Genomic DNA, 9,074 nt, shown 5'->3' with positions numbered 1-9,074 from the left:
ACCATAAAAACAAGTCCAACTCTAGGAGAATCAGCGCCAGGGCCCCCCCGTGACAGGCAGATAGGGAAGGTTCATCTGGGAGCAAACTTGCACGGAGGAGGAAGTCCCCTTCCCTGGGACCATGGTCCCTGGAGGCCAAGGGGGTCAGCTGTGGAGAGGGGCTACGGTGCCATCTGTGTGTGGGCATGTGTCACAGGGGCCGTGCGGATATGCCCTGCCCCCGTCAGGCTGCTGGGCGTGGTGTGGGGAGGGGCGGGGGCCTGCACAGTGGCCTGTGAGTCCTCCAAGCTGGGCCTGAAGCCCCACTTTGTGGCCACAGACACCAGCCCTGGTGTGCCACGGTTTCAGGACCCCCTGCTAGGGGTCTGCTACCAGGCGCCCTCTTCCTCCCATATCAACCTGGCTCCCTGGCTGAGCCATCACCTCCTCAGGGAGACCCTCCCACTCCTCTAAAACGTCACCCATCACTCGCTAGCCCCTGAATCCTGTGTAACTCTTCCACCACCTGGAGTTGCTGTTGCGGACCCCCGTTCACTGCGGCACCCTCCGAGCCTCACCCGGAGCCGGGAGCCTGGTGGTTGCTCAGCCAATCCGTGCAGAGCAGAAAGCCTTGGGGGAAAGAGAGAGTGAGGGCCCTGTTCTCGCGAGACAGGCAAACGAGGGACTGGACTAAAAGAACCAGATTTACTTGAGTTTAAGGCAAGTTCCACACAGAGACTGTCTCGGAGACGGCACGGGACCCACGGCGCACACACTCCACCATCATGCACGACAGGGCACAGAGGCGGCCGGGCAGCAGACAGGGCGCGGCCTGGGGAGACGGGCGGGCCGGGAGCCCAAGCGGCAAGGAGGGTGCGGCATGCCGGGCTACTCTCCAGGGCCTCAAGGCCGGGCGGGCCCAGGGGAGAGCCCCTCCTCCACCTCTCCCTCAGTGGAACAGGAGCCCAAGGCGGAAGGAATGGGGCGCACGAGCAGTGGCGGGATGGGACATGGTGACCCCAGAGCCAAGACGGCCGGGAGTAAGGGTCCCATCGATGAGGAGTGGGATGGGGACACTGGGCAGAGGGTGGGTGAACCTTCAGGATAACAGAGCTAAATGACATCTAGGACATCTGGTCAACCCGCTCACTAGACAGGTGTGGAAATCAGCTGGGCTTGGTTTCCCACAACAGGCAGGAAGTAAGGGCAGGGCTGGGGCCCAGGGCAAGGAGCAGGAGCGGCACGGGGAGCCCTGGGCAGGGCCGCTGCTGCCCACGCCTCCAGGGAGGGGGCCCCTGGGGCCCTGGGCAGCCTGTGCAGGGCACAGGGGATGTGGGGAGGCAGCAGTGAGCTGTGGCAGAGTCCATGCCAGGGAGACTGCGGATGTGTGTGCTGGAGAGGGCCCCCCTGCACCATGGCTGCCCCCCTCTGGAGGCCCCGCAGGGTCACGTGAACAGGTTCCCCAGCTGCGGGGGCTCCTCTGAAACAGGGCACAGGAACAATCCTGGGGTGAGGGTGAGGTGGGGGCATGGGAAGACAGCATGGGCAGGAGAACCCGGCTTGGGGAGGAGCCGAGCCCTGAGCCCCGAGCCAGGCTGGGGCTGCCCACGGCTGGCTGCAGACACCTACTGCCTCCGATCATTAGCGGTTCCCTGGCCGAGTGCCGGGGAGCAGAGAAAGGCTGAGCCCCAGACCCCCAGGCCCCAAACCCTGCATGCCTCTCTGTCACCCGTCCCCTCCCTTACTCCTGGGGTGGGTCGGATGTGAGGCCTGGAGATCGGGCAGGAGTCTCCCAGACACGCAGATATCCAAAAGGCTGTGTGGGGTGAATGTGGGGGTTCTGGGAGCCTCCCCCAGGCCCCAGCCCCCGCCTGCACCACCAGGCTCAGATGTGCGTGTGCATCGGGGAGGCAGGGGGCGTGCGGGCCGGGGACTGCGGGGCGGAGTGCTCGGGGGCGGCGGGCGGGGGCTGAGGGCGGATGCCCTGGGCCTTCATGTAGGACACCAGCTGGTCGGGGATCTCGGCCAGCACGTCGCGGGCCAGGCGGGCCATGCTCAGCACGTGGTTGCCTGTGCGGTCCACGTAGTCCCGGAAGGGCACGAACTGGTGGGCGGAAGGCGGGGTCAGGAGGCTGCTCTCGCTGGAGACCACCTCCCCCCAAAATCCAGGCCTCTGCTCACGGCACCCAATCCCTTCCGCAACACACATACACCCCGCCCCACCTCTTGGGGACCTCCTTAAAGGACCATGTCATGGTCACTCTGCTTTCAACAACAAATACACAGGGGCTTCAAAAAGTTCATGGAAAAAGACAATGAAAAGATAAGTTTCTTTTGGATTAAAACAGTGTGAAATTCATGCATAATTTTTGCTAAATGAGCATTTTCCATGAACTGTTTTGCACTGAAATAGCCTTTTAATTCTATTTCCCATGAGCACCCTCGAGCAGTTGACTCCAGGCACTTAGTAGGTGCTCAGAAAATGCTGACCCAATGCCCTGGCTGCTCCCCTGCACAGCCCTCGCTGGCTCTTGGGTCCCCTTGCTCTTTCCTGTCTGTGGCCAATCTGGCCGACACCTGGAGCCTGACCCCTCTGGCTTGCTATGGGGCAGGGAGGGGAGTGCCTCCCACTTGCTGGCTGCCCCAGGCTCAGCCCTGCCTCCGGGCCTGTGCACGTGCTGGCGCCACCTCCCAGATGGCTCCTGCTCTTGTTCCCAGTCCCCTGTCTTGGGGCTTCGTGCCCAGGATGCTCTTCCCGGATGTTTGCACCCATGAGGCATGGACAAGGTCAAGGCTTCCTTGAGCACTGGGGACTGGGCTGTGCTGCTGAGGGCACCCCTGAAGACAAAGACCTCCCTGCTGCTTGTGTCTGCAGCCTGCACAGAGGTGTTAAGACTTGGACGCCATTAGCCAAGCGATGCCCAATCTTGGAGAGGGCCACAGACGTGGCTTCCCCCTTCGAGAGGTTTGCCGAGGGGCTGCCGGGCACAGAGGGTGGGTGGTCCCAGCGGTCTGGGTGCTCGGGACGGCTAGCAGAGCGGTAGGGTCCAGCCCAGGGAGGGGTGTGGCTGCAGCACTAGCCCCTCCTCAGAAGGGGGGGTGCAGGCAGCGTTGCTGGAGGGGCTCTCCCTTGTCCTGTGGGGCAGGCAGGCCCTGCGCCTCACCTGGACAATGTCTCGCTCCGCCAGCTTCCCGCGGGAGGAGATCCGCACGTCGTCACCGTCCAGCTCCACCATGGCTGTGAGGGGACGCACAGCACAGGGTGGGGGGGGGCGTTAATGGGAGACATCTTGGCCTGGCAGGATGGTGGACTTGTCCCCCACTCCCCGCCCAGCCCAGCAGAGAGACTGTGCTGGCCCAGGCCCCCATGTGACAGCCGAGCAAGCTGAGGCTGCGAGACAGTGGGAGCCTTGGTGCTTTGCTCCCTGAGCTCCCAGCACTGGGGGAGGGGCAGTGACTGGGGCCTCTTCCCTGCCACACCCAGACAAGCCCCTCCCTGGGGCCTCTTCCCCACCACACCCTGATGAGCCCCTCCCTGTGCAAACACACACACATCTCCACGCCCAGCACACTCCACCAGTCACACACCCCAGGCGTGAGCTGTCACTCTTTGGGAAGGCCGGTCCCAGGACCTGTCGGGCAACACCTTGGTGGGGGGGGGGGGGGGGCAGGGCAGACTCACCGTCAAACTCTGCCTGACCCACGCCGACGATGATGATGGACATGGGCAGCTTGGCAGCCTGGACCCCGCAAGTGGCCGGGGAAGACAAAGGCGAGACCATGGGAAGCCCGATGCGGATGGGTGGAGAGGAGAGAGGCAGGGGGCAGGGAGGAGAGGGACATGGAAACACACACACAGGAGGCAGAGACCAGGGGAACAGGGGCGGGGCCCCAAGCAGGAGGGGGCGGAGGGCATGCGGCTCACAGGTGTGCCCCTGTGCGCGGCCTCCACCCTCTTCCGCCCCTGGCTGCACTTTCAGGGGCTCTGCTGGTCCCTGGTGCACAGGACTAGCTCCTTTCATTGGGGAGTCCTCCAGGTAGGGGTTGTGCTCCCGCGTTTCCCCACTGGGACCTCCCACCTCCTCTCCCGGGCCTGGCAGGCTGGGGTAGGCGGCAGCAGTCCCAGAGCTGGGCGCAGAGCTGCACGAACCCCAAACCCGCTGCCTGCTGCACCCCAGACCATGCAGGGGAAGTCGGAAATTGGATGAGGCGTGGGGGAGGGGAAGCAGGGTCTCCCCAGATGGGGTGGGGCTCCCTATGGGGCAAGGGGCCCTGTGCTGCCCCCACCCGCCCGCTCACGTTCACGATGGCCTCCTTGGTCTGCGCCATGTCTGAGATGACGCCGTCGGTGATGATGAGCAGCACGGAATACTGGGAGCCGTCCCGCACAGCCGCCGCGTTCCTGGGCCAGACAGCGCAGGCTCAGGTCCGGGGGGGTGGGCCTTTGGGCATGTGTCCCCCGCCCCCGCCAACCCCAGGGTCCCTAAACACTGTGATGGGATCAGCCCTTTTACAGAGGGGGTTCTTGGTGGGAGTGGACACAGTGGCACGCACCTGGCCACATGGGTGACAACGGGAGCGAAGTTGGTGGGGCCGTACAGCTGCACGGTGCGCAGGCTGCGGTGATAGGCCTCCAGGATGCCGTCGATGCCACAGCACGAGGGGTTCTCTTGGTTGCCATTCTGCAGGCGCAGGGGATGGGGGTGCTGAGCCCAGGGGACAGAGCCCAGGTGGAAGGGCCCGTGGGCCTGGGCTCCCCTGCATTTTCCCCGGGGCCCGCCCTGAAGAGCTGAACATGCTGCAGTGAGCAAAGTCCAGACCTGCCCCTGCCCTACGCCCCACACCTGCCTCGGACAGGAAGCCTCCAGCAAACCACCACACCCTCCGGTGACTGCAGGGTCGCAGTGACCCCAGAAGGCCTGCGGCTGCTCCGTCCCCTCGTGTCTGTCCTGTGTCTGGCATGGCGCTGGCATTCCCAGGCACGGGAGGACACTGGCTGAGACTGAATGTCCCCAGCTCACGGGAGGGAGGGAGCAGACACAGCCCAAGGTCTCCCCTCCACGCCCAGGGTCCGGGGCCCCCACGTGATTGGCAGGTTCCATTCTGAGCACTGGGCTCCCGGGCTCCTCCAGGCACCCACACCTCCTCATCTCTTTGCTGGGGACAGATCAGCCCCCTCCTCCTCGGGTGTCTTGCTAGGAACGAGAGGCCCAGAGCCAGCTGTGGGCAGTTTTCGACCTGGAGGGAGGCCTCTGTGAGCCTTGACCCAAGCCCCCTAGGCACGGCAGGCAGGCTGTCCCGCTTGCCGGCTCTGTCCCAAGCCCTCGGGCTCCGACATGGGAAGTGGCCCACCCCAGCCTGGTCAGCCCTTTCTCCCGGGAATCCTACCAGCGGGAACTCGTGGGACACCCTGCCATCGGGGGGCAGCTTGGCCCCGAAGCCCAGGGCGGGGAACATCTTGTCGCTGTCGTAGTGCTGGATGATCTCCCCGACGGCCGTCAGCGCCAGCGCGTAGGCGTTCAGCTGGTAGGGGCTCATGTAGTGCAGGGACGTGGACTGCGAGGGGTTTCCTGTGGCACAGGACGGGGGCAACCCGGCTCAGGGCGCAGGTGAGGGAGGGGGTTCCGAGGCTCATCTCACGTTTCCTTCCTTATCCTTTCTCCCCCTGCCCTCTGTGACCCCACCCCAGCCGCTGAGCCTTCAAACCACACAGCCAGAGCTCCCCCGGCCCTGCCAATACCCCGGCCTCTGCTGACACAGGCGCCCCAGTTAGCAGGAAGCCCCAGCCTCGGCCACACAGAGCAAACCCCACACTGTCCAGGATGCTGAGTGCCCCCAGCGCTGCCGGAGCAGTGCCCTGGGTCCTCGCAGCCTCCAAGGACCTCCCCTCTTCCCCCATATCTCCCACCATCCTCCTTGGCACTCACCCAGTCCCTGTCTCTTGCCATCCCCACCCCAGGCCCTTAGCAATGACTGCCCTGTCCACCCAGGACACTCTTCCCCACGTGTGCACACGGCTCGTGCCCACCCTCCTCAGCTCTGCCCAGCAAGATCGTCCCTGAGTGGCCAACTACAAGCTGCGGCCTCCCCTCAACTCCCTGGCCCTCTCCCCAGAGCTCTTGAAACCATGAATACAGCTCCCCCTGCACTGGTCATCGGTGACGCAGGAGAACACGTGCTGCCTGGGGCCAGTCCTGTAGGATCATGGGTAGGCTCCCCAGCTTCAGGGCTGGTGTTATGGCGCAGCACGTTAAGCCGCAGCCTGTGACACCAGCATCCCACGTGGGTGCTGGTTCAAGTCTGAACTTCCAATCCAGGATGGCCCAAGTGCCTGGGCCCCTGCCACCCATGTGGGAGACCCGGATGGAGTTCTTAGCTCCTGGTTTCAGCTATTGTGGCCATTTGGGGAGTGAACCAGAGGATAAAAGCTCTCTCTTGCTCTCTCTCTCTCTCTCTTTCCTCTCTCTGTCACTGCATCTCTCATATAAATAAAATAAATCTAAAAAAGTTCAGCCTCATCTGTTGCCCAGCCCAATTGTGACATCACTTAGGAGCCCCCCACCAACCCACTGCTGCCTGTCCCCCCACTTACCATTGGAAGCAGTGAAGTCGATGGCCACGGTGAAGTTGATCTGGGTCCTGGAAGAGAGAGAAGAGCCAGGGAGTCGCCCAGAGAGAGGCAGGGCAGCGGGGAGGGGGGTGCTGGGCAGGGGCTGAGGAGCCTGCCCGCCACCCAGTCCCGCTGGCACCCAGGTATGTGGCCTTGGTGATGTCACACCCCCTGCAGCCACACCCTCCCCTCAGGACCTGCCGGAGCATCAGGAGATAGAACTCTCTGAAGATGGCCTTGGCCATGTCCACACAGGTGAGTGGCTGTGGCCACTGACTTTCTCCAAACCTTGCCCCAGGGCGCACCCGAGTGGGTCACTCAAGGTCAGGTCTCACTGTATTTGTGGCTTAAATTTGGAGTCAGATTCAAATTTAAAACTGGCTGAAAACAGGGGTCGGCGCTGTGGCATGGTGGGTTAAGCTGCTGTCTGTGATGCTGGGATCCCTGATGGGCGCTGGTTTGTGTTCCGGCTGCTCCACTTCCAATCCAACTCCCTGCTAATGAGCTTAGGAAAGTCGCAGAGTATGGCCCAAGTGCTTGGGCCCCTGTACCCACGTGGGAGACCCAGAAGAAGTTCCTGGCTCCTGGCTTCGGATCAGCCCAGTTCCAGCCATTGCAGCCATTTGGGGTGTGAATCAGCAGATGGAAGACCCTCTCTGTCTCTCCCTCTCTCTGTAACTCTGCATCTCAAGTAAAAAAAAAAACAAAAAAAAAACCTGGCCAAAAACAGAGCTGTCATATGCTATGATTTCCCAAGGGAAGACTGGAACCCCACTCACTAAACTGTCTTGCCGAGAGAGCGGACCTGAATGGGCGGAGCCTCCAGGCCCTCTAGCACTTGTTTATAGGAAGTCCAGGGGACAGAGGAACCCGTTCAGCGACACTGTGGGGATGCAGCCCATACAACCCAGGCCATGGGAAGCTCACTCAGGAGCACTGCCTGCAGTGTGGCCCCAGGGGAGTGCTGGGAGGCTTGGCTGCCCCAGACCCACTCACGCTGAACCTCTATGTGGATGCAGGAATCTGTCCTAGCAGGTCTTCCTCTGCTTGCAGGAGCCGGCAGACAAAGAGAGAACAGGAGATGGAGCCATCATTCGCTGTATAAACCGACCTTGCTTGCACTTCTAAATCAAACGAACCCATTTAAAAGCTTTGGGGGCCGGCATATGGCTTAGTGGCTAAGACTCCCACATTCCACATCAGGAGTCCCTGGGTCTGATCCCTGGCTCCGGCTCCTGACTCCGGCTTCCTGCTAATGCTGACCCTGGAGGGAAGTGATGATGGCTCCGTGCAGGAGACGGAGATGGGGTTCCGGGCTCCCAGCTTCAGCCCAGCTCAGCTCTGGCTGTTGCAGGTATTTAGGAAGTGCACCAGCAAGTGAGAGCTTTCTGTTTCTATCTCTGTCTCTCCAATAAATATATAATAAAATTAAAAAGATCTTTATAAGGCAATTTGGGAAATGTGAACACTGACTGTATGGCGTCACTATGGTACTGTGGCTATGCTTTACAAAGACAGGGTCCTTATTTTAGAGAGACATCCTGAAATCCATGGGAGATACAAAAGCTGGGATTTGCTGCGAGGTAACTGGATGAAGGGGAGCGTGCCTAGACCGAGACTGGCCACGAGCCTGCAGCCGCTGCAGCTGGAAGAACAGGACTGTGGGTGGAACGCTCCTTCGCCCCACTGTTGCATGCGTCTGAAAACCACGGGGGAGCCAGCTTCTGAAGACGTGGGTGCAGGCCCGGGACTCCCCGAAGGGCTTGCCGTGCCAGCTCCTGTGCCGGGGCGGACAGCACGGAACTGTCCACCGCATGGCTCCCACACTGCAGGGGCTGGTGGTGGGGGTGCTTGCTTTAAAAGAAAAGTCCCAGGAGGCAGGCATTTGGCCAAGTGGTTAAGATGGTTAGGGTACCTGCACTTCACATCCGAGTGTCAGTGTTTTTCGCACGGCTCCTGCCCCTGCCCCCAGCTTCCTGCTAATGCTGGGCTGGGAAGCAGCAGGGGACGGCTCCAGTGACTGGGAGAACTGGATGAAGTTTCCAGCTCCTTGCTCTGTCCTGGCCTGGTGCCTGCTCTTGTGGGCAACCGGGAAGTGAACAAGCATTTGGGAGCTGTGTCTGTCTCTTCCTCTGCTTCTCAAACTTTAAGATACATTGAATAAAAATTCCAGGGTGCCAGCCCCAAGCTGCCGGCTGAGTTGGTCTGGGCTGGGGGCCTTGGGATCTGCTCCCTGAACAAGCAAGCCCTGCTCTCCTCCCAGGTGTCCTGGAGCCACAGACCCTGTGCCGGTGATTCTGAGTGGGGGCCGAGGAAGGCATCAGAGGCAGACCTTACGTCACCTGTACCCCTAGCCGGACACATGGCTCCCTGTGCACCTGACCATGGCTGAGGGGAACGGTCAAGGCCATGGCTAGGAGGCCTGAGCAGAGCCAGTCCTTCCCATGTGCTGCATGGGGGTAGGGTGGGGTGGGGGGTGGCCAAC

The 9,074-nt window shown here is 61.9% G+C and overlaps 1 protein-coding gene across 3 annotated transcripts in view; it reads right to left on the bottom strand.

Annotated features, from left to right (window-relative positions):
- Window positions 1-665: 665 nt before the first annotated feature.
- Window positions 666-9,074, bottom strand: part of CPNE5 (copine 5) — an 82,973-nt gene continuing 74,564 nt past the window's right edge. The window contains exons 16-22 of one of the 3 annotated variants that reach the window (XM_008262846.5): window positions 6,572-6,618; window positions 5,368-5,549; window positions 4,534-4,661; window positions 4,279-4,381; window positions 3,662-3,719; window positions 3,144-3,217; window positions 666-2,083 (exon numbers count right to left, since the gene is read on the bottom strand). In XM_008262846.5, the coding sequence (XP_008261068.1) occupies window positions 1,865-2,083; window positions 3,144-3,217; window positions 3,662-3,719; window positions 4,279-4,381; window positions 4,534-4,661; window positions 5,368-5,549; window positions 6,572-6,618 (811 nt within the window). In that variant the 3' untranslated portion in view covers window positions 666-1,864. The remainder of the gene's footprint in view (window positions 2,084-3,143; window positions 3,218-3,661; window positions 3,720-4,278; window positions 4,382-4,533; window positions 4,662-5,367; window positions 5,550-6,571; window positions 6,619-9,074) is intronic. The other 2 variants (XM_051854801.3, XM_051854803.3) reach the window with 2 other exon arrangements.

Source organism: Oryctolagus cuniculus, chromosome 5 (genome assembly GCF_051225735.1).
Source record: "Oryctolagus cuniculus isolate XC-2025 breed Fujian yellow rabbit chromosome 5, ASM5122573v1, whole genome shotgun sequence".
In the NCBI taxonomy this organism is placed as follows: domain Eukaryota; kingdom Metazoa; phylum Chordata; class Mammalia; order Lagomorpha; family Leporidae; genus Oryctolagus; species Oryctolagus cuniculus.
This window is presented reverse-complemented; position numbering and strand designations above follow the sequence as displayed.